Source organism: Mustelus asterias, unplaced genomic scaffold (assembly GCF_964213995.1).
Source record: "Mustelus asterias unplaced genomic scaffold, sMusAst1.hap1.1 HAP1_SCAFFOLD_94, whole genome shotgun sequence".
Lineage (NCBI taxonomy): Eukaryota > Metazoa > Chordata > Chondrichthyes > Carcharhiniformes > Triakidae > Mustelus > Mustelus asterias.
Genome location: NW_027590142.1, coordinates 46,387 through 71,421, shown reverse-complemented (window position 1 = coordinate 71,421; position 25,035 = coordinate 46,387). Strand labels below are relative to the sequence as shown.

At 45.4% G+C, this 25,035-nt stretch overlaps 1 protein-coding gene across 1 annotated transcript; it reads left to right on the top strand.

The window, feature by feature from the left end:
* The first annotated feature begins 1,692 nt into the window (after positions 1 to 1,692).
* Positions 1,693 to 17,354, top strand: LOC144484169 (uncharacterized). The gene is made up of 5 exons (XM_078202711.1): positions 1,693 to 1,788; positions 9,313 to 9,602; positions 10,127 to 10,238; positions 10,445 to 10,598; positions 16,347 to 17,354. The coding sequence occupies exons 1-5, from the start codon at positions 1,693 to 1,695 to the stop codon at positions 16,352 to 16,354; spliced, it is 660 nt and encodes a 219-aa protein (XP_078058837.1). The 3' UTR covers positions 16,355 to 17,354.
* Positions 17,355 to 25,035: the final 7,681 nt, after the last annotated feature.

Genomic DNA, 25,035 nt, shown 5'->3' with positions numbered 1-25,035 from the left:
TTATTTCCCTGAATATCCACAAATCAAGAAATCAAACGACTGAACAATCATTGCTCTCTTTGACACATAGAGTGCATTAAAGCGAATGTATGGTTTTTGACTGAGATGATTTTTGAGATATGACTCTGATTAGTTTTATTTCATGTTGTAATAACGGCACCAGAGTCTCCTATTCAGAGTTGCTCGTAAACGACAGAAACTACTATAAAGAGGGATTTTACATACACTGACAGACATTCAGCACAAAGAACCTGATCATTCGGTTTAATTGGTTTTAATGAGATGATTTTGTTTCTATTAACTGTTCACAATCCAGCTCAGAGATCGGATTCAGTGAGAGGAGGTGAGAATGCCTTTGCTGGTTTTTGTACGGACTAACTGCGTCTCTGTAACTGCGGTTCAGCGCACACTGTTACAGATACACGGCAGAGTCAGAGACATGGACCCCGGTGATATTTAATGGAGCTGTTTTCTTGTCTCTGTCCAAATTAGCAGAAAACTGGTCCGAAAAATCAGGAGACTTATCCCCCTTCCCCTGGCCGTAACTTTTCAATAAATATCTCGGAGCTTCTCCGGGGTACAGGATGTACCAGAATAGAGTTTGGTCAACGTACTTAGCTTTATAACTGCAGTTCAAAATTACCGTCTGTACTTCCTGAACCGTTCATTCAGGCGGCTCCTGGGAAACTGAAGTTTGGCCATTGGTTCCTGTAACAACATATAGACTGTGTGAGAAATCTGTGAGTGAATATAACCCATTGAACAAACACTGAGGATTTGAGCTCAGACTCACGGGGCAGCATGTCCATTATTATCAGTAGAACACGCAGGGAACATGTGGTTCCTGAATGGACAGTAAACAGCGACACTGTTTAAAATATGTTGTTGCTTCTAGTCTTATATCACGGAGTAAACTCAGATCAGAGGCAGCGTCAATCATTGGCAAATTGGGGGGTTTTCCCAGTGTTGCAATTGGCTGGTCGCCTTGAGATGACGTCAGCTGTGGACCAAACACTGTTAGTGGTGGACTAAACACAGCTGGCTCCCTCCAAACACATTCCATCCCGGGCTGTGTGTGTTTTTCTCACTCTCTTTCTCTCTCCATGAAAGGTGAATAACGTTATCAGTTACACTGTCTCTTTCTCGGTTAACCCTCTTTCGTTCGAACTCAATATCCCCCTTTTTATAGATAGATTTTTCTTTCTAAATAAAGTTTAAAATGAAATAAATAATTTACCCTCATTTACTCTGCGGGTATTAATGAGTGCATCCACTGCATGAACATAATAGTAGTCACTGCTTTATTTATACCGGGGATAAGTATTCACCCAAGTCCACATTGACTTGCGTTTCCACTGGGATTACTCTTATACTGGGAAAGTACTGATTCAATCAGTCATTATTTCTGTCCAGAAACTTCAAAATGTGACAACTCTCAGTGTGCCTTTAATATTGGATCACATTTAACAGGTTCCCCTGACAGATAGGCATCTGATGCAGAAAGATTAGAAGTATTGATTTATTAAGTTATTCACCCGAGACATCTGTGGGTTTTGTGATTGGATTTATCCAGGAGTAATCTGAGCGCCAAATGTCACATTTTCCCAACTGTGACAATCACTGACGTTAGGGAGGGAAAGCCACTCAGATGAGGCTGCATTGTCAGGTTCATTTTCTCTGAAATTCAACGCAATGTGTTTTGCGGACAAGGAACCATTGATTGTGGACCTGCGCCAGTTTTTGTACGAGGTCCGCGGGAGCCTCATTTACTGTGGGTCTGAGTGCACAGTAATACACGGTGTTGTCTAACATCTTCAAATCTTTCATGGACAAGTGAAAAGTGTTTTGTGTCTGGCTGAGATTCCCGCTGAAATGTTTAAGGCCGGGAGCCGTGTCGGTAAATCCATAACTATCGGCTCTGAGCAGATACTGAGGAGCTCGGTGTGGATACTGGCGATGCCAGAACAGGACATAGACTGCAACTGAACTCGATACAGAGTAACTGCAGGGTATTGCTGAATCTTCACCCTCTGCTGCTTCAACTCCTGGTTCTGACTGGGACACTGAGTCACCGTTACTCATCTCTGAAAATAGACAACAGACACGCAGCGGGTTAGAAGGAGTAACAACAACGGAATAATCGCCGAGAAATGGAAATGGGCAATTAATATGGTGATTGGCGGATTTCATTCAAAGGTTCAAAATGACCGACCTATGACCAGGGCAATAACCAGAGACAGACAGAGCTGTCATAGCTCCATAGTTCCAGTCTGAACACCAGAGACAGACTGTCTGCATAAGACCTGGAAATTGAGAAGTTGAAACAGTCAGTGGAGTGTAATGACGTCCAATGTGACTCCGTCTCTCCGCCCATTTTTAATCTTCCAACAATCGCTCCCTCCAGAAGGGAATCGTGATTTTTCATAAGTGATCAGAGAGCGCCCTCCCGTGGACCGCACTGCTGCATATTGGAAACAGACGCACGCACGGCAACCTGCAAAGACTGACACATATCTAGATAATAGAATCATAGAATCATAGAATTTGTACGGTATGAGGTTTGTACGGTATGAGGTTACGGGAATAGGGCCTATCCAGGCCCTATTCCCGTAACCTCATACATTAACCCCGCTAATCTCCCTGACACTGGGGTCAATTTAGCATGGCCAATCAAACTAACCTGCACATCTTTGGACCGTGGGAGGAAACCGGAGCACCCGAGGAAACCCACGCAGAGACGGAGAGAGCAGATACACACACGGCCACGTGCAAAGACCAACACGTGTAAGGATATATAACCATATAGATATATGCCCAGACACTGACATCAATTCTAACGTCCCTCGTTATAAATCCAGAATTATTCTGTAGATTTCTGACACATTAGTCTGAGTTGCTAACTATGAAAATACATGAATAACTCCAACTCCGTGTTCACTGGAAGCCTCGTGAACCGCACAGAATCAACAAAAGCATAGACACAGGGACAAGTAAACACAGTGATCGATTCTCAAACTGATCGACTCAAACATAGACACACAGACAATCACTGAGGAAGATAAACAATCAGATTAACACAGCCACTGACACACTCAAGAGAAGTGCACCCATGGACAATGTCAAAAGCGTACCAGCTCCAGAGTAACTTTCTGAACTGGAATTCCCTAGAGGCATGTCAGTGCGGCAATATCGTGTTAGATATTCATTGCGATGGAACTGTCCATTTTAACAACAGGAACAGCCAGAAATCTATTTCTCATCAATGGTGATCATTAATTGATGACTCCACAGTGGACACTTTTGGAGAATAAGCAATAATGGATGTACTTATTTTAACAGCCAAACACATATCTTGTTTAAAGTTTATTTATTAATGTCACAAGTAGGATTACATTAATACTGCAATGAAGTTACTGTGAAAATCCCCTAGTCGCCATACTCCGCCACCTGTTCGGGTACACTAAGGGAGAAATGTAGCATAGCAATGCACCTAACCAGCACGTGTTTCAGATTGTGGGAGGAAACTGGAGCAAATCCACACAGAAACAGGAAGAACGTGCAAACTCCACTCAGACCCAAGCCAGGAATCAAACTCGAGTCCCTGGCGCTGTGAGGCAGCAGCGTGCCATTGTGCTACCGTGCCACCCCGTATGAGGTCGGTGTAGGTAAGACAGATTCCCCACCATTCTCGAGGTTGCCAGATCGGATGTTCGGGACACAGGAGGACAACACAAGGAGACTGCTTCAGGTATAGGTGATTCATTCTCCTCTGTTATATTCCACACTCTGTGGAAAGTTGCGGAGTTAATATTATATATAATTCAGAAATAATGAGGAGATGCTTTATCCGATTAAACTCGTTTTGTAAATTCGATTTGAAATCAATTGCATAAATAAATATATGTTTACATTGAAAACTATATTGGGAAGCTATATCCAATACTTTATGCCATTGGGTCAGCGAAACGTTGTTACTTAAAGCAAACTGTACATGGATTCCACAGAAACTCCTTCTTCAAATGGGGATTGGACAATGACTTGAAAGGGAGAAAAATCAACTTCATGGAATGAGAGGAGGAAATTGAAATGAGAACAAAGAACAGTGCAGCACAGGAACAGGCCCTTCGGCCCACCAAGCCCGCACCGACACGTCAGTTTGGTAGCTCGTCATAAAACAGCTGGCATAGGCATGGTGGGTTGAAGGGACTCTTATTGTTCTTTGCCATTGCCAACCATTTTCAATCATTACAACAATCTGAGGTCCCTGTCTGCTTCAAGAAGACGACCATCATCCCGGTACCTAAGAAAAATCAAGCAGCATGCCTTAATAACTATCGGCCGGTGGCTCTAACATCCATCATTATGAAGTGCTTTGAAAGGTTTGTCATGGCACGAATCAATTCCAGCCTCCCGGACTACCTGGATCCACTACAGTTGCCTATCGCCGCAACAGGTCCACAGCAAGACGGCATTTCCCTGGCCTTGCACTCAACCCTGGATCACCTAGATAACAAGGACACACTCCTATTTATTGACCACAGCTCAGTCTTCAAAACTATTATTCCCACGAAACTCATCTCCAAACTCCGTGGCCTGGGCCTCTGCACCACCTCTGTGACTGGATCCTGAACTTCCTAACTCACAGACCACAATCTGTAAGGATAGACAACAACACCTCCTCCACAATCATCCTCAACACCAGTACCCAACAAGGCTGTTTTCTCAGCCCCCGACTATACTCCTTATACACCTATGACTGTGTGACCAAATTCCCCTCCAATTCGATTTTCAAGTTTGCTGACGACACCACTATAGTGGGTCGGGTCTCAAACAATGATGAGACAGAGTACAGGAATGAGGTAGAGAATCTGGTGAATTGGTGCAGCAACAATAATCTCTCCCGCCATGCCAACAAAACGAAGGAGATTGTCATCGACTTCAGGAAGCGTAAAGGAGAACATGCCCCTGTCTACATCAACGGGGACGAAGTAGAAAGGGTCGAGAGCTTCAAGTTTTTAGGTGTCCAGACCACCAACTATCTGTCCTGGTTCCTCCCCCCCACCCCTTCCCCAATGCCGACACTATAGTTAAGAAACCCACCAACGCCTCTACTTGCTCAGAAGATTAAGGAAATTTGGCATGTCAACTACGACTCTCACCAACTTTTACAGATGTACCATAGAAAGCATTCTTTCTGGCTGTGTCACAGCTTGGCATTGCTCCTGCTCTGCTCAAGACTGCAAGGAACTACAAAAGGTCGTGAATGTGCCCAATACATCACACAAACCAGCCTCCCATCCATTGAATCTGTCTACACTTCCGCTGCCTCGGCAAAGCGGCCAGCATAATTAAGGACTCCATGTCCCCGGGCATTCTCTCTTTCACCTTCTTCCTTCGGGGAAAAGATACAAAAGTCTGAGGTCACATACCAACCGGCTCAAGAATAGCTTCTTCCCTGCTGCTGTCAGACGTTTGAATGGACTTACCTTGCATTAAGCTGATCTTTCTCTGCACCCTAGCTATGACTGTAACACTGCATTCTGCACACTCTCATTTCCTTCTCTATGAACGGTATGTTTTGCCTGTATAGCGCGCAAGAAACAATACTTTTCACTGTATGTTAATACATGTGACAATAATAAATCAAATCAAAGTCATTCTTGGATCAATATGTCTACAGCAGTCCCAATGAATGTTGCAACATTTCAAGAGAGTTCCATTGTGTCCTACGGACGCCAGCAGTTTCTGTAGTGTAATGGTGGTTGCATTTAACTCAGACACAAAAGTCCCTAGTTCAAAACCATGCCGAAATATTATTAACATTTGTTCATTAAGAGTGAGGGAAGTTTACATGATTGAAATTTGTTGCTCAACATTATCCGAAACTCAATATTAAAGCCATGTTATCTTTGCTCTGTCCTCGGCCTCAAAATCTTTCAGCAAAATCAGAGATCTTGTATTTTTATGACTTAATGAGAGGAAATAAATGTTGCTGTTTTGACACCGTGGACATATCAGCAACTCATTCAGTCCACAACAGAATTTAATGGCTTTGTTGATGCAGACTAACAAAGTGAATCATCATCTGAACCATGTCTAATAGTATTGTGTGCTCAAAAAGGCAGACACAAGTGAAACTGTAACTGAACTAGAGGAATTGGCGCACATTGCGCGGAACCATTATTTTAACATCGTTCTTCAGAGTAAACAAAGAGGGAAAACGACTCAGACGGTTGAGGAAATCGAGAATCAGTGCGGATGTACTGGACTTTCCTACAGCTGAATGGGATTTAGACGTCTGAGTGTTTCATACAGAGAATAAAGAGGGGTCAGGTATAACTAACAAATCATTCTTAAATCTATTCCCTTTAAAGATATTTGATTTTGTTCAAAAGCTGATTGTGGTCAATCTCAATGAAGCACCGTGACATGTGTATTACCCAGTGATTCGATTCCTTTCGTTGGTCAGCCATGTTTGAAATTCAATGTTGTCTATTTCGGAGATATGTCATTCAGAATGAGGAGATATGTAATTAATAAAAATATATTAATATTAAACATTGAACAACGAACAAATACTGGGTAGAATTGGTTGAAATTATTCGAAGGAAGATGAGAATGATGCATTAATGATTGAGCAGAAATCATTGCTTCCTTCGATATTTGCCCGACGACCGCTTTTAAAGGTTGAAGTTCAAGATAACTTGAGAAATCAGGTTGAAAGAAACGATTTTTGTCTTGTATTCAGTGACATGGGCTCTCAGTATAACCATTCGAACCTGCAGCAACACAGTGGAGTTGAACATTGTGGCCAGGCCAATTGGCGGCGCTATGCAATCAGTTGTTTCTGTTGTGTAGTGGTTATCACGTTCACCCCACACGCGAAAGGTCCCCGGTTCGAAACTGGGCAGAAACATTCACTTTATTTAGTGTGAGGGAAGTTTTGCATGGTCGTTGTTGCTGAACATTATCCGATTCTCCATGTTGCAGCCGTGTTATCTTTGCTCGGAACTCGGCCACAAATGCTTTCAGCAAAATCAGAAATGCTGTATTTTAAGACGCAATGAGGAAATAAAAGTTTGTACTTTTAACACCGTGCGCATATTAGCAACTTGTTCAGTCCATAACAGAATTTAAAGGATGTATAAATGCAGACTAACATAGTTAATCACCATCTGAAACATGTGTAATAGTAGTGTGTGCTCATAAAGACAGACACAAGTGAAAGTGTAACTGAACTAGAGGAAATGGCGCACATTTCCCGGCAGCATATTTTTAAAATTGTTCTTCATAATAAAGAAATGGAAAAAAAATCACTGAGGCAGATGAGTAAATCGAAACTCAGCGTAGATCTGCTGGACTTTCCTATAGATGAACGGGATTTAGGCGCCAGAATGTTTCACATGCAGAATAAAGAGGGATCAAGTATAACTAGCAAATCATTATTAAATCTTTTCCCTTTAAAGATATTTGATATTGTTTAAAAGCTGACTGTCTCAAATAGGCACCATGGGATGTGTATTACCCAGTGACTCGATTTCTTTTATTGGTCAGTCAAGTTTGCAATTCAATGTTGCATATTCCCGAGATATTCAATTCAGAATGAAGACGTATGTATTAAATACATGTATTAATATTTAATATCGAATAACAAAACAAATATTGAGTAACTAGCCAACAATACAAGTCTGGATGGCCCTTCGTCAGAGCTAAGAGCAAAGAAAAGCAGAAAAGATTTAAATTATGGGTGGAAGGCGGGTGCTGTAAGTGGACAAAGGGAATCCAAATTAGGATAAAGACGGCTGAGAGAGATGCTAAAAATGTCCATTAAGCAATCAGAATGGCAGAGCAGAGGTAAATGTGGTTAAGGCAGTTGCCCTGAAAGAGGAGTGTTGGGGGGGGGGGGGCGGGGGGTGCGTGGGAGGGAGGCAAGAAGGAGAGCAGGAATCAAGAAATAGAAAAATGGAAGCGAGAAAGAAGTATGATAAAAATGGGTGAATGAGATGAAAAGAAGAAACAGAATGAAATGAAATAAATGGAAAGGGGATAAACGTGCAGGGGAGAGTTCATGCTCTGAAGTTGTTGAACTCAATGTTTAGTCTGGAAGGCTGTAAAGTGTTCAATGAAAAGATGAGGTGCTGTCCCTCCAGTTTGCGTTGGGGTTCACTAGAACATTGCAAAGTGCCAAGGATGGACATGTGGACAGGAGAGCAGGGTGCTGTGTTGAAGCGGCAAGAACTGGAAGTTCTGGGTCCTGCTTGCAGGCGGACTGAAGGTGTTCAGCAAAGCGATCACCCAGTTTGTGTTTGGTCTCTCCAATGTAGGAGAGTAGACTTCATGGGGAGGAGCGAATGCAATAGACTAGACTGAAGGAGATGCATGTGAAGCGCTGCTTCACCTGAAAGGGGTGTTTAGGACCTGGGATGGTGAGCAGGGAGGAGGTAAAGGGGGCAGGTGTTGCACCCTCTACCATTGCATGGGAAGATGCTGTGGGCAGAGGATGGGATGTTGGGTGGGATGGAGGCGTGGACCAGGCTGTCCCAGAGACAACCTTCCGCGTGAAATGCTGTTGGGTGTGAGGGGTGAGGTGAAGATGTGTTGAGGAGTGGCTTCATGCTGGAATTGGCAGCAATGGCGGAGGATGATACTTTGAACACGGAGGCTGGTCTCTGGTCTGGTAAAACGTGAGGACGTGGGAACCCTGTCCTCTTTCTAGGAGGGAGGGGGTGCAAGCAGTGGCCTGGGGCATGAGTTGGACACAGTCAAGAGCCCTGTCAACCACAGTGGGTGGACTCCGCACAGTCACCCAAGGCAAGAATCAAATCCAGATCCCAAGCACTGTAAATGCTAACCACTGTTCCACCCGGAAGGATCAGCCTGGTGGTAGCTTTACTCATGATATCCAGTTGCACTGGAGGTAGAATGGGAAGGAAATAAAAGTAAAATACTGCGGATGTTGGAATTGGGAAATTTAAACTGAAAATACTGGATAAACTCAGCAGACCTGGCGGCATCTGTGGAGAAACCTATTAACAATGGATTCTTATAATTTTGGTTGCTGAATGAGTAGACAAGGTCCTTTCGGTTTTATTGACGTTTTATGCGGTGTTACGGTTGAAGCGATAAAAGCAATATTTTAAATATCTCTGAAATTAAGTGATGTCCATCTTTGTGTGGGGCAGACGTCCTCCGTTTGGACAGAAGATGAAGAACCAATGTGCCCTTAACAAAGATGGCGGCGACGTGGGGGCGGGGCAATGGGCGGTGTACGCAGAACGCTGAGGAGGTTGGGATCGCACATGCGCATTGCAGCGGAGTGTTTTGTTGACGGAAGCGCGCGGGTTCTTCTCTGGATCGGAATCAGATTTGAAAGGGGGAACGGTTAACGGTGGCAGGCGTTGCCATGGCGGCAGGGGCGGGGCTCGCCAACAGCGCGCGCTGGCACACGTGGACCCTCGAGCTCAACCTGAGCGACAGTGGCAGCAGTTGCGGAGGCCGCGCGGGGAGCCGGGGGCTCGAGTAGGAGGCAAGCCGGGTCAGCTCGCCTCTCCAGCGGAGGCGACCTGGGGATGTGACACCAACCCAAAACTTCTCAACTTCGGGTTATTCACGCCTCTTTTACCCCTCACCGAGCTCCTCAGCACAAAGCAGCCCCTCAAATCCTCCAGAAATCACTCAGACCCCACTTGGCATCTTTTCCCCAGGTCATAACCCTGAGATGCCCTTTTGGTTTCAGCCCCTCCACCTGATCAGGTGCCAACTGCGGTGGTGGTTGGAGGAACGATTGCTCGTTTCCAGGGCCGGGTGCTGAACTGGATCTCTCTCAATATCCCGCAGTGTTTGTTTTCAAGATACAATTTGGTACATCTGGTGATTTGTCGCTTTGTCCCTAAATGGAGGGCAAGCGGATTGGCATCCTGATTATCAATTCACACTAAATCCACTTCTGCATCCCTCCATTACCCTGGCAGTTTGGTACACGCAATGGCAGTGTGTGTCTGAGGTTTGCCCAAGCTTTAATTCGTGCTGGCACTATTGCCACCACGTTGGGGTCCTCAACAGAGAGACTCCCTCTTGAGAAAAGGTCTTGAAAGGGTGACCAATTTGTGTTTTCTGTTTCTCATAGGAGCCGTGATCAACAGTGTGGCCAGAGAGACTCCACGTGCCCAGTCGCATGTTCGGACAAACAGCTACCGGACATCTGCGTCCAAGAAACAGACCGGATCCTGGTCGAGAAAGTAAGTTGGATTTGAATGTGTCTTTAGTGTGTGACTGACAACGCCCCTGGTTTGTCCACGGTGGTGAAGTACCTTGGTGAACCACAGCAGCCTGTGTGATAAAGGGTTAATCATCATCCTTACTTCCAGGCCTGGGTATAAGATCAGCATATGGCCTCCCCTAACCGGCCCCCTTTACTGATACACTGCTCACTTTCTGTTTTCAGTCCTGCTGGGACACCGCCTTGGACCCACTGAAACAGCTGCCCATGAATCTGTTCATCATGTACATGGCTGGCAACACCATCTCCATCCTCCCTATCATGATGGTGTGCATGATGGCCTGGAGACCCATACAGGCCTTGATGTCCATGTCTGCAAGTGAGTATTGTATTGAATCTACAGCTCAGAAACAGCTCTGAACCGGCATCACTTGAGTGCAGCTTAGAATAGAGTTCTGGGAGTTGGGTAATTAAGGGAGTTAGGGAAGGAAGGGAAGGGGGTGCCCTTTTGCTTTCCAACTTTCTCAGCCTTTGGGAAGTGATCTTACTCTTCTACAGGAGAAGAAGCCAGATTTTTGGTGAGTATCTGCGAAGTAACTAAGATTTATTCTGTTCCTAAGGATCAAAATAGTATAGCAACAGGTGGTAAGGTTAATAAAATACTTAAAAACAAAAATAAATTATCATTGGATAAAAGAAATAGTTTATTAGTACACATTCAAGCTGCAGCATTTGGGAGTTCCTGGGTGTCAGTTTGATCCATGGCAAACAGGCATAGAGGTTTACAGCATGGAAACAGACCCTTCGGCCCAACTTGTCCATGCCACCCTTTTTTTGAAACCCCTGAGCTCGTCCCAATTGTCCGCATTTCGCCCATATCCCTCTATACCCATTTTACCCATGTAACTGTCTCAATGCTTTTTAAAATGCAAAACTGTACCCCCTCTACTACTACCTCTGGCAGCTTGTTCCAGACACTCACCACCCTCTGTGCGAAACAATTGCCCCTTTGGACATTTTTCTATCTTCCCCTCTCACCTTAAACCTATGCCCCCCAGTTTTAGACTCCCCTACCTTTGGGAAAAGATATTGACTATCTAGCTGATCTATGCCCCTCATTATTTTATAGGCCTCTATAACATCACCCTCAGCCTCCTCAGCCCAAGAGAAAAAAGTCCCAGTCTATCCAGCCTCTCCTTCTAACTCAAACCATCAAGTCTGGTAGCATTCTAGTAAATCTCTTCTGCACTCTTTCTAGTTTAATAATATCCTTTCTATAATAGGGTGACCAGAACTGTACATAGTATTCCAAGTGTGGCCTTACCAATGTCTTGTACAACTTCAACAAGATGTCCCAACTCCTGTATTCAATGTTCTGACCAATGAAACCAAGCATGCCGAATGCCTTCTTCACCACTCTGTCCACCTGTGACTCCACTTTCAAGGAGCTATGAACATGTACCCTTAGATCTCTCTGTTCTGTAACACTCCCCAACACATACCATTAACTGAGTAAGTCATACATCGAACATAGAACAGGCCCTTCGGCCCACGATGCTGTGCTGAGCTTTATCTGAAACCAAGATCAAGCTATCCCACTCCCTATCATCCTGGTGTGCTCCATGTGCCTATCCAATAACCGCTTATATGTTCCTAAAGTGTCTGACTCCACTATCACTGCAGGCAGTACATTCCACACCCCAACCACTCTCTGCGTAAAGAACCTACCTCTGATATCCTTCCTATATCTCCCACCATGACCCCTATAGTTGTGCCCCCTTGTCATACCTCCATCCACCCGAGGAAATAGTCTTTGAACGGTCACTCTATCTATCCCCTTCATCATTTTATAAACCTCTATTAAGTCTCCCCTCAGCCTCCTCCGCTCCAGAGAGAACAGCCCGAGCTCCCTCAACCTTTCCTCATAAGACTTACCCTCCAAACCAGGCAGCATCCTGGTAAATCTCCTTTGCACTCTTTCCAGCGCTTCCACATCCTTCTTATAGTGAGGTGACCAGAACTGCACACAATATTCCAAATTTGGTCTCAGCAAGGTCCTGTACAGTTGCAGCATAACCCCACGGCTCTTAAACTCCAACCCCCTGTTAATAAAAGCTGACACACTATTGGCCTTCTTCACAGCTCTATCCATTTGAGTGGCAACCTTCAGAGATCTGTGGATATGGACCCCAAGATCTCTCTGTTCCTCCACAGTCTTCAGAACCCCACCTTTGACCCTGTAATCCACACTTAAATTTGTCGTACCAAAATGAAAAACCTCACATTTATCAGGGTTAAACTCCATCTGCCATTTTTCAGCCCAGCTTTGCATCCTATCTATGTCTCTTTACAGTCTATAACAGCCCTCCACCTCATCCACTACTCCACCAATCTTGGTGTCATCAGCAAATTTACTGATCCACCCTTCAGCCACCTCCTCTCGGTCATTAATAAAAATCACAAATAGCAGAGGACCAAGCACTGATTCCTGTGGCACTCCGCTAGCAACCTGCCTCCAGTCCGAAAATTTTCCATTCACCACCACCCTCTGTCTTTGATCAGACAGCCAGTTACCTATCTAATCAGCCAACTTTCCCTCTATCCCAACCTCCTTACTTTCATCATAAGCTGACCATGGGGGACCTCATCAAACGCCTTACTAAAATCCATGTTTCTGACATCAACTGCCCTACCTTCGTCAACACACTTAGTTATCTCCTCAAAAAATTCTATCAAATTTGTGAGGCACGACTTGCCCTTCACGAATCCGTGCTGACTATCCCGGATTAATCCGCATCTTTCTAAATGGTCGTAAATCCCATCCCTAAGGACCTTTTCCATCAACTTACCAACCACCGAAGTAAGACTAACCGGCCTATAATTACCAGGGTCATTTCTATTCCCTTTCTTAAAGAGAGGAACAACATTCGCCACTCTCCAGTCCTCTGGCACCATCCCCGTGGACAGTGAGGACCCAAAGATCAAAGCCAAAGGCTCTGCAATCTCATCCCTTGCCTCCCAAAGAATCCGAGGATATATTTCATCAGGCCCGGGGGACTTCTCGACCTTCAGTTTATTCAAAACTGCGAGTACACCCTCCTGCCGAACATCTACTTCCTCCAGCCGATTAGCCTGTAACACCTTCTCTTCCTCAAAAACATGACCCCTCTCCTTGGTGAACACTGAAGAAAAGTATTCTTTCATCACCTCTCCTATCTCTACTGACTCCATACACAAGTTCCCACTACTGTCCTTAACCGTCCCTAACCTCACCCTGGTCATTCTTTTATTCCTCACATAAGGCCTTGGGATTTTCCTTGATCCGACCCGCCAAGGACTTCTCATGCCCCCTCCTAGCTCTCCTAAGCCCCTTTTTCAGCTCATTCCTTGCTAACCTGTAACCCTCAATCGAGCCATCTGAACCTTGTTTCCTCATAAGCTTCCCTCTTCCTTTTTGCAAGACATTCCACCTCTTTTGTGAACCATGGTTCCCTCACTCGGCCATTTCCTCCCTGCCTGACAGGGACATACCTATCAAGGACACACAGTATTTGTTCCTTGAAAAAGTTCCACTTTTCATTAGTGCCTTTCCCCGACAGTTTCTGTTCCCATTTTATGCCCCCTAATTCTTGCCTAATCGCATCATAATGACCTCTCCCTCAATTATAAACCTTGCCCTGCCGTAAGGCCCTATCCCTCTCCATTGCAATAACAAAAGACACCGAATTGTGGTCACTATCATAAGAACATAAGAAATAGGAGCAGGAGTAGGCCATCTAGCCCCTCGAGCCTGCCCCGCCATTCAATAAGATCATGGCTGATCTGACGTGGATCAGTACCACTTACCCGCCTGATCCCCATAACCCTTAATACCCTTACCGATCAGGAATCCATCCATCCGCGCTTTAAACATATTCAGCGAGGTAGCCTCCACCACCTCAGTGGGCAGAGAATTCCAGAGATTCACCACCCTCTGGGAGAAGAAGTTCCTCCTCAACTCTGTCTTAAACCGACCCCCCTTTATTTTGAGGCTGTGTCCTCTAGTTTTAACTTCCTTACTAAGTGGAAAGAATCTCTCCGCCTCCACCCTATCCAGCCCCCGCATTATCTTATAAGTCTCCATAAGATCCCCCCTCATCCTTCTAAACTCCAACGAGTACAAACCCAATCTCCTCAGCCTCTCCTCATAATCCAAACCCCTCATCTCCGGTATCAACCTGGTGAACCTTCTCTGCACTCCCTCCAATGCCAATATATCCTTCCTCATATAAGGGGACCAATACTGCACACAGTATTCCAGCTGCGGCCTCACCAATGCCCTGTACAGGTGCATCAAGACATCCCTGCTTTTATATCAAGACATCCCTGCTTTTATATCTATCTCCAAAGTGCTCTCCCACAACCAAATCTAACACTTGGCCCGGTTCATTTCCCAGTACCAAATCCAATGTGGCCCCACCTCTTGTCGGCCTATCCACATATTGTGTCAGGAAACCCTCCTGCACACACTGCACAAAAACTGCCCCATCCAAACTGTTCGACCTACATAGGTTCCAATCAATATTTGGAAAGTTAAAGTCCCCCATGACAACTACCCTGTGACCCCCACACCTATCCATAATCTGCTTAGCAATTTCTTCCTCCACCCGGTTTCAGCAGCAGGTGAGCTGAGGCCAGGACAAAGTGGGGCGGTGTCACTGAGGTGGAAATAGGTAGTGTAGATGGTGATGTGGCAAATAGAGTTAAATACAGATCAGTGTGAGGTGTTGCATCATGGAAAGTCAAACCAAGGTAGAACTTTCACGGTGAATGGGAGGACCTCAGGGAGTATCGTGGAACAGAGGGACCTTGGAGTTCAGGTACACGGTTCTCTTAAGTTGGAGTCACACGTAGATAGGGCAGTGAAGAAGGCTTTTGGCATGCTGGCCTTTATCAGTCAGGGCATTGAGTATAGGAGTTGGGAAGTTATGTTGCAGTTGTACAGGACTTTGGTGAGGCTGCACCTGGAATATTGTGTTCAGTTTTGGTCACCTTGATTTGGAAAGATGTTATTAAACTGGAGAGAGTGCAGAAGAGATTTACAAGGATGTTGCCAGGACTCAAGTTACAGGGAGAGATTGGACGGGCTAGGACTTTTTTCTTTGGAGCGTAGGAGACTGAGGGGTGATCTTATAGAGGTGTGTAAGATCATGAGAGGCATGGATAGGTTGAATGCACTCAGTCTTTTTCGCAGGGTTGGGGAATTAAGAATTAGAGGGCATAAGTTTAAGTTAAGAGGAGAAAGAATGAATGGGAACCTGAGGAGCAGCTTTTTTACACAGAGGGTGGTACGTATGTGGAATGAGCTGCCGGAGGAAGTGGTTGAGGCAGGGCCATTGTCAACATTTAAAAGGCATTTGGACAGATACATGGATAGGAAAGGTTCAGAGGGATATGGGCCAAATGGAGTTAGCTCACATGGGCATTTTTGGTGAGCGTGGACCAGTTTGGGCCGAAGGGCCTGTCTCCGTGCGGTAGATTCTATGAGGATATGTTTGGAAGCTCAGTTTGAAGTGAAACATGTCACTGAGGTTGTGAATATTCCGGTTCAGCCTCAGACAGTCGCAATGGGGACAGATGGAGTCAGTGGTTAGGAAGTGGGATTTGTTGCAGGGCTGATGATGACAGCCTTCATCTTCCAATATTTAACAAAGGCAATTACTGCTCATCCAGTCCTGGATGTCAGACAAGGGAGGATGGTGTGTAAAATTGGAGGGAATTTGGAGATGATGGTGTTCACATACACCTCTTACCCTGATCCTTCTCGGTGTGCAGGTTAACGGTTTTAAGGTTCAAACCACTGGTTGAGTTGTAGATACATAAAGTCCCTCCTTTGCCCCCACCTCTCTCTCCATCCATTGAGGCCAGAGCCTTGTGGAGTCCCAGACTGGATGGCAGATTCCCTTCCCTGAAAGGCATTAGTGAACCAGTTGGGTTTTTATGACAATCCAGCAGTTTCCATGGTCACTTTTTTCTGGTGCCGGCCCCACAAATGACCAGATTCATTCAGCTCAATTTCACAACCTGCCTTTGTGTTTTTGTGGGATCTCTCTCACTCCCTTTTCACTGTTTTAAATCAATTTCACAGGGTTTTAGAAGTGGAGGATTTGCAGTCAGGAAACTCAAACCAAACATCACATCAGGATTTGACTGAGTCGCCCAACTTATTGTAACCTGAATATAACTGAACCTTGAGCATGGAAGGAAAAACCACGGTTCACAATGGGGTGAAACTGTACATGTGTTGTGTGTGTGGACAAGGATTTAGACAATCATCTGGCCTGTCAAGACACAAGTGCAGTCACACTGAGGAGAAACCATGGAAATGTGGGGAAGGATTCAGAGACCTGTCTGAGCTGGAAATTCACCAATACAGTAACACTGGGGAGAGGCTGTTCACCTGCTCTGAGTGTGGGAGAGGATTCACTCAGTCATCCACCCTGCTGACACACCAGAGACCGTTCAGGTGCTCTCACTGCGGGACTGGGTTCAGGTGGTCATCTCAACTCACTGAACACCAGTGAATTCACACTGGGGAGCGGCCGTTCACCTGCACCGACTGTGGGAAGGGATTCACTCGGACATCACACCTCATGGCACATCAGCAAGTTCACACCGATGAGAGACCGTTCAAATGTCCAGATTTTGGGAAGTGCTGTAAAAGTTCCAGCAATCTAGTGTCCCATCAACGTGTTCACAGTGAGGAGAGACCTTTTAAATGTCCAGACTGCGGGAAATGCTATAAAAGCTCCAGTGATCTGATGTCTCATCAATGTGGTCACACTGATGAGAGACCGTTCAAGTGCACTCACTGCGGGACTGGGTTCAGGCGACCATCCCAACTCACTGTCCACCAGCGAATTCACACTGGGGAGAGGCCGTTCACCTGCTCCAAATGTGGAAAGGGATTCACTCAGAAATACAACCTGTTGAGCCATCAGCGAGTTGACAAGTGACTGCTGGAGTTTGATTCTGCTGTTTATCACAAATCACAAACATGTTGATTGTGGTAATTTGCCTCTGATGTAAATAAATTTGAGCCCACATATAAATACTAATGTCCTGGATGAAAGTCAAATAAATCTGCTTTTATGTTAAACAATCTGTTGAAACTTTTTTTATCTCTGACTCAAGTCCATTCCTTTCGAATGGCTCTCCCTCTCCCCTGTCTCCTCCATCCTGACCCCCAACAAAAAGTATGATGAAGTCATGGAGCTTCTTTGTCACTCGGATTGAGCCAACCCATTCAGCTGCCCCTGCTGCTTCCCTCTCTTCCACCCTCCCACTGAGCCAAACTAATGTATCTAAAGCCTTTCCCTGTCTGAGCCCCAAACCCACATCTTTCAACAGTTTCTTTCCTGTTTTGCCCTGACTCTATTTCCACTAAATTGCCGACCATCCAACTTCCCCATATTGGCTGATATTGTTAATGATTCTCTCTCTCTCTTCTGGTTTTGTTCCTCTCACTTTTAAATACACAAACATCACCCTTTCTGAAAAAAAACCCTTTGATCCCACTTTGCTTGCAAATTATGGCCCCATCTCCAGCCTCCCTTTCCTCTCCAAAGTCTTTGAACTTGGTGTCTCCCAAGGAGACTTTTGGTCTCCTATTTGGGCAGCACGGTGGCATGGCGGTTCGCACTGCTGCCTCACAGATCCAGACACCTGAGTTCAATTTCAACCTGTGTGGAGTTTGCACATTCTTTCTGTGTTTGTGTGGATTTCCTCCGTGTGCTCCGGTTTCTTCCACACTCCAAAAATGTGCTAGGTGGAATGGCCATGGTAAATGTATGGGATTACGGGTATAGGGTGGGGAGAGGGACTGCAGATTTCCTTCCCCAGAGGATGTTAGTGAGCAATCAGCAATGGTTTCATGGTCAGAACATTGCCCTGGGTCTCTGGGTTACTGCTCCAGTGACAATATCACTATGCCACTGCCTAAATGTACACACATAGGGAAAAGACCATTCACCTGCTCCGTGTGGGAAAGAATTTGTGCATCCAATTTGAAGGGCTGTGATCACAATAACCTCAGTCTTCCGGACTGTTGTGGTTGTGGTGGATATTTAGTAAGGATACTCCAACTGTTGTGGAGAATCAAAGACACAGCTCCAGTCTGATACAGACCTTGTTCATAAAACCAAAACCTGATCACATAAACCCCAGTGCAATCTAACAGTGATTTGTCTTTTTCAGGTCATTTGGACACGACCTCTCACCTGATAAGTACATGGAATTCTTTCATACTGAAACATACCAGACAAATGATAATTATGAAAATTCAGGATATGAATGCCTGTTCTTTGTAATTCTAACATTCATCCACTCTTAACCATAAAACTATTAGACATAGGAGCAGAATTAGGCCACTCGGCCCATTGAGTCTGCTCCGCCATTTAGGCATGGCTGATATTTTTCTCATCCCCATTCTCCTGCCTTTTCCCCATAACCCCTGATCCCTTCATTAATCAAGAACCAATCTATCTCTGTCTTAAAGACACTCAATGACCTGGCCTCCACAGCCTTCTGTGGCAAAGAGTTCCACAGATTCACCAATCTCTGACTGAAGAAATTCCTCCTAATCTCTGTTTAAAGGATCGTCCCTTTCGCCTGAGGTTGTGCCCTCTTTCGCCTGAGGTTGTGCCCTGGATGATTCTGGTTAACACACTGGAATACTCCCTTGGCCCTTTAGGATAATGTCACTGCAGTATATGGGATCTGCAGAAACATTCAACTAAATTCTACCAGGCACCTGATATGCTTAACTGTGGAAACCCTTTTCCATTAAGGTCTCAGATTACTACAGCAGATATGCATTGTTCTGACTCGACCAGCTGGGCTGTGGAATTAATTGGATAGATCTCCTAGAGAGCCAGCAGAGACACAATGGGCCAAATGGTTTCTATTTGTGCTGTATCATTCTCGAAAAGAGTGAATATTCAGTATCAGGGACAGAGAGAAGTACCAGTGACTGTGCGATTGAACCCAGCCAGAATCAGTGCCATAAAAGGAGTGAGAGGGGAAACGTTATAAAAGCTTTGAAACCATTGCATGGTCCTGCAGCAGAACTTTAAGAAATGGAGCACAGCAGATCACCAATTCTCAATATTTCATTAATTTACCTCAAATGCTAACAATGTTATTTTGAATTAACTGTATGTAGTTTCAATGGCGGTTATTACCCAGCATCCGTTGCGGGTGTGAAAGTGCCCTATTCACGCTACAGGAGCCCAGTACGCAGACGCAGCGTTGTATCTGGGGCATGCGCATAGTCACTTTGCTCGGAGCCCTGCGAGTGTGGAGATGCTTATTTCAAGGGGTGAGAGTCGGTGGGGCGGAGGGAGGAATGGAGCCGGGAGTTGGGGTGGGGAGGGAGCAGAGGCTTCATAAACATCTGCTGTAGGCTGCAAGGTCTGAATAAGAGCCTTCCGGTCCCGGGTTTGCAGCTGCGGGGATTTTATCCGGGATCAGGCCCAGTGCCGCGGCCGCCATCTTTGTTTAGCGGGGAGCAGAGCGCATGCGCGGCCAGTGGGCGGAGCTTCAAGATTTGGGTGACCAGGAGAGACAATGTTTGAGTCATTGACTGACAGGCCGGGTTCATGGATGCTGCCTTTCACCTTCTCAATTTGGAGCGGCGGCTCGCCGTCTTTTATACACTTTAATCATACAGACATTAGCGGTTACTTCGTCGTTAACTTTGGGTGATTACATGTATTTAGCCAATTGGGCTCCCCTAGCAACAACTGACCTCCAATCACATTCCTTCAAAAACAGCCGTTTGCAAAAACCCACAACTTCTTGTTTCGGTTCCGCTTTATCTGAAGCTAAACGGACCATCTGGACCTCGCGGTCTGGTTTTTTTAGTCTGTTCCGTATTTTTTATACAATAACAGGATGTAGCTCAAAGGTTAGTTCGTTATTTAGTCAGCAACAGAATGATCTTTGTTAACCACAGGATAAGTGCTGGGTGCAGCCGGTCCCTGTAGTCACGCACGCATTAACTTTCAAAGGTCACAGTCTTAATTTCACTCCAACAATCACATCTCATTTATCTAAAATCCAATGAGCATAGATGTACCCTGCCGAACCTTTCCTCATAAAACAGACCCCTTCATGCCCGAAATCAGCTCGTGAACCTTGTCTGAATTGCTTCCAATGTAAGTATATTCCATCTTAAGTAATCTTATGCTAGAAAACAGGAGGGGAGAATGTTATGGATTTATATTCGGGACTGACAAATGACTGTTGGGGGTGACACAGTGGTTAGCACTTCTGTCTCATAGCGCCAGAGACCCGGTTCAATTCCAGCCTCGGGTGATTGTCTGTATGAGTTTGCACATTCTCCCTCTGTCTGTGTGGGTTTCCTCTGGGTGCTCTGGTTTCCTCCCACACTCCAAAGAGTGGGTTGATCGACTATGCTAAATTGTCCCTTTGTGTCCCAAGATGAGGGGGAAGGAAAGGATTAGTGATGTACGTACATCAGGTTACAGGGATAGGGCCTGAGTAAAGGTGCTCTGTTAGAAACTTGGTGCAGACTCGATCGGCTAAAAGGCCTCCTTCTGCATTGCAGAGATTCTGTGGTTTTGGAATCTCCTTTTACAGATGGTTAGAAAAAGAGGATTTTTACAGCAATCTCAAGCCCCCAAAAAATGTGTATTTCTTAATTTCAAGCCACAATTGACACATGACTCTTGTAATCTCCTTTTGCAGGGAGTTTGAATATTTGAAGATTGCAATTTTTCTCTGATTCCAGTGCTTCTGACATCTTGTGTTTCAGCAGGTTGGATAACTGAGTGAATCCTTTCCCACACACAGAGCAGGTGAATGCCCTCTCCCCAGTGTGAACTCCCTGGTGTGTTTGTAAATGGGATAACTGACTGAATCCCTTCCCACACACAGGGCAGGCGAATGGTCTCTCCCCAGTGTGACTGCACCGATGAGTTTCCAGTGCAGATGGGTACCTGAATCCTTTCCCACAGTTCCCACATTTACACAATTTCTCCATGGTGCGGGTGTCCTTGTGACTCTCCAGGCTTGACAATCAGTTCAGTTACAACATAACATGGGTGCGGTCTCTCTGCTGCAATGTATTTTCAGGCTGTTTAACTGGTTAAAGTTCTTTCCACAGTCACTCAGGTGTGTGCATGTTTCAGTGTGTGTGTCTCGGTGCTTTTCCAGTCACACATGTTCAAAATCTCCTGAAGCAGAGAAACATTTCCATTCTAGATTCAAAGGTTGATGATATTCAGGTCCCAATGAACTGAGTGACGATGTTAGATTTCGATGTGAAGTTTGGTTTGATATTCGTCTTTAAATTTTCGCCTTCTGATATCCTGCAAAAGGAATTTACAAAATTCATCAGTGTCAGTACAGGACAGAAATTCAGAACAGACAGTTCCAGTTTCTATGGAGCATTCTTTCCTCTCTCATTCTCCAAAAGCTGTAAATCTCCATCCCACACACTCTCCCTCCATTCTCACTCTGCTGTATCTAATATTCATCCTCCCAATTCTCCTGAAGGTGCTGATTGAGGCTGATTGACAGATCCATGCTCACTGCTTCCTGTTCTGGACACAGAGAGCTGGAAATCTCCATGCAGGCTGCCAAACAGGAACATGTCTACCTGACCGGCCGAACAATGTGTGGAATATACAGACTGGATTCACTTCCTTTCCCTTCCCTTCAGTTGCTGCAAGTCCCCAATTTCCCCCAGAATGAGAAAAGAAATGGAAAGGGGGAAACATTGATTTCCTCCCAGATGTTGCCCAGAGGAGGAAATTTCACTCTGAAGCTCATTGGACAACTTCCGTATTGTGACATCACAATGGAGCATGCCTGAATCAGCCAATAGGAATCACTGTGCTCCGCGGTGACGTCTCCGGGTTCCAGTGCGCAGGCCCGGGCGCGCGGACCCGGGAGCCCCGCCCCCACCCATTGTTCCCCTCCCCCTCCACCGACTCGAGCCAAGGTTTCCAGGCAACCGGTTGGCGGCTCCAGCCAGAGCGAGAAGCTGCTCGGTGATCGCCCCCCCCCCCCCCCCCCCCTCCCCACCCAAAAAACTGGACTGTGCAAGGGAGAGGGGAAGCTGCGCATGTTCCGGGGAGTGCCCACCCCCCCGACCTTTATGCTTGAAGTGTTGACCAATGGAAAGAGTTGGAGGACCGGAAGGACTCTGGTCCTCCAGCAATCAGAGCGCAGGCTTTGTGTGAATGAAGATTGAGCTTCAGACAGACTGAAACTTCCTCCCCTCTCCAACATCTGTGAGTAAAATACCAAACGAGAAAGTGCTGGAAAATCTCAGCAGGTCTGGCAGCATCAGTAAGGAGAGAAAAGACCTGACCTTTCGAGTCCAAGCTTTGAGATTTTCCAGCATTTTCTCTTTTGGTTTCAGATTCCAGCATCCGCAGTAATTTGCTTTTATCCTGTGAGTAAAACACTTTCTTTTGTCCCCCCTTTCCATTTCTTTTCTCATTCTGGGGGAAATTGGGGACTTGCAGCAACTGAAGGGAAAGAAAAGGAAGTGAATCCAGGGAGGCTGCAGACTCTGAGCAAAACACCATTAGTTTTTAAATAGTTCTGGAAAAAGATAAGGCGTGTCCACAGGTTCAAACCCTAAACTGGAGGAGGGCCAATTTTGTCGGCATTAGGTAGGATCCAGCAGATTTCGATTCGGTGAGTTTGTTTGAAGGGAAAGGAATGACTGGCAAATGTGAGGCTTTTAAAAGTGTGATAAAGAGTCCAAGAGTAGTATATTCCTGTTAGAGTGAAGGGAAAGAATGATAAATATAGGGATCCCTGGCTGACAAGGGATATTGAGGCTCTGGCCAAGTAAAAGAAGGAAGCATACATTGGGTTTAGGCAATCGGGGACAAGTAAATCCCTCAATGTCTGGAACAAGCTGCCACAGGTAATAGTAGAGACTGGTACACTTGTCTTTTAAAAAGCATTTAGACAGTGACATGAGTAAGATGACTATCGAGGGATATGGGTGACACGCAGGCAATTGGGATTTGCTGAGTCATTAAAAAAAGGGTGGCATGGAGAAGTTGGGCCGAAGGGCCTGTTTCCATGCTGTAAACCTCTATGACTATAAAACGTGTAAGGGAACACTTGAGAAGAAATCAGAAGGGCAAAAAGAGGGTATGATATGGATCTGGCAGGTAAGGTTGAAGAAAATCCCAAGAGGTTCTGTAACTATACTGAGAGTAAAACGGTGGCTCGAGAGAGAGAGAATAGGTCCCCTTAAAAATCAGCATGGCCATCTGAGCATGGAGCCACAGGAGATGGGTGAGATTTTTAATGGATATTTCTCCTTGGTGTTTACTGAGGGAAACATGATGGGTGCTAAAGCAATAAGGGAAACAAGTGGTGATGTCTCGGGCCACACGCATATTACTAGGGAGGAGGTATTGCAGCCCTGAAGTGCGTTAAGGTGGATAAATCTTCTGGGCCTGATCAATGCCTCTATTTCTCAGGAGACGAAGGAAATTTGGCATTTCTTCTACGACTCTCACCAACTTTTACAGATGCGCCATCAAGAGCATTCTTTCTGGTTGTATCACAGCTTGGTATAGCTCCAGCTCTGCCCAAGACCATAGGAAACTACAAAGTCATAGAGTCATACAGGTTTACAGCATGGAAGCAAGCCCTTTGGCCCAGCTTGTCCATGCTGCCCCTTTTTTTAACCCCGAAGCTAGTCCCAATTGCCCGTGTTTGGCGCATATCCCTCTATACCCATCTTACCCATGTAACTGTCTAAATGCTTTTTAAAAGACAAAATTGTACCCGCCTCTACTACTACCTCTGGCAGCTTATTCCAGACACTCACAACACTCTGTGTGAAAGAAATTGCCCCTCTGGACCCTTTTATATCTCTTCCCTCTCACCTTAAACATATGCCCTTTAGTTTTAAACTCCCCTACCTTTGGGAAAAGATATTGACCAGCAGATCTATGCCCCTCATTATTTTACAGACCTCTATAAGTTCACTCCTAAGCCTCCTACACTCCAGAGGAAAAAATTCCCAGTCTATCCAGCCTCTCCTTATAACTCAAACCATCAAGTCATGGTAGCATCCTAGTAAATCTTTTCTGCACTCTTTCTAGTTTAATAATATCCTTTCTATAATAGGGTGACCAGAACTGTACACAGTATTCCAAGTGTGGCATTACCAATGTCTTTTACAACTTCAACAAGACGTCCCAACTCCTGTATTCACTGTTCTGACCAATGAAACCAAGCATGCCGAATGCCTTCTTCACCACTCTGTCCACCTGTGACTCCACTTTCAAGGAGCTATGAACCTGTACCTCTAGATCTCTTTGTTCTGTATCTCTCCCCAATGCCCAACCATTAACTGAGTAAGTCCTGCCCTGGTTCAATCTACCAAAATGCATCACTTCGCATTTGTCTAAATTAAACTCCATCTGCCATTCGTCAGCCCACTGGCCCAATTGATCAGGATCCCATCGCAATCCTCAATAACCTTCCTCACTGATCACTATGCTACCAATCTTGGTGTCATCTATAAACTTACTAACCATGCCTACTAAATTCTCATCCAAATCATTCCTAAATTCTCATCCAAATCATTAATATAAATGACAAATAACAGACCTCCAGTTTGAAAAACAACCCTCCACAACTATCCTCTGTCTTCTGTCACCAAGCCAATTTTGTATCCATTTGGCTACCTTACCCTGGATCCCGTGAGATTTAACCTTATGCAACAACCTACCATATGGTACCTTGTCAAAGGCCTTGCTAAAATCCATGTA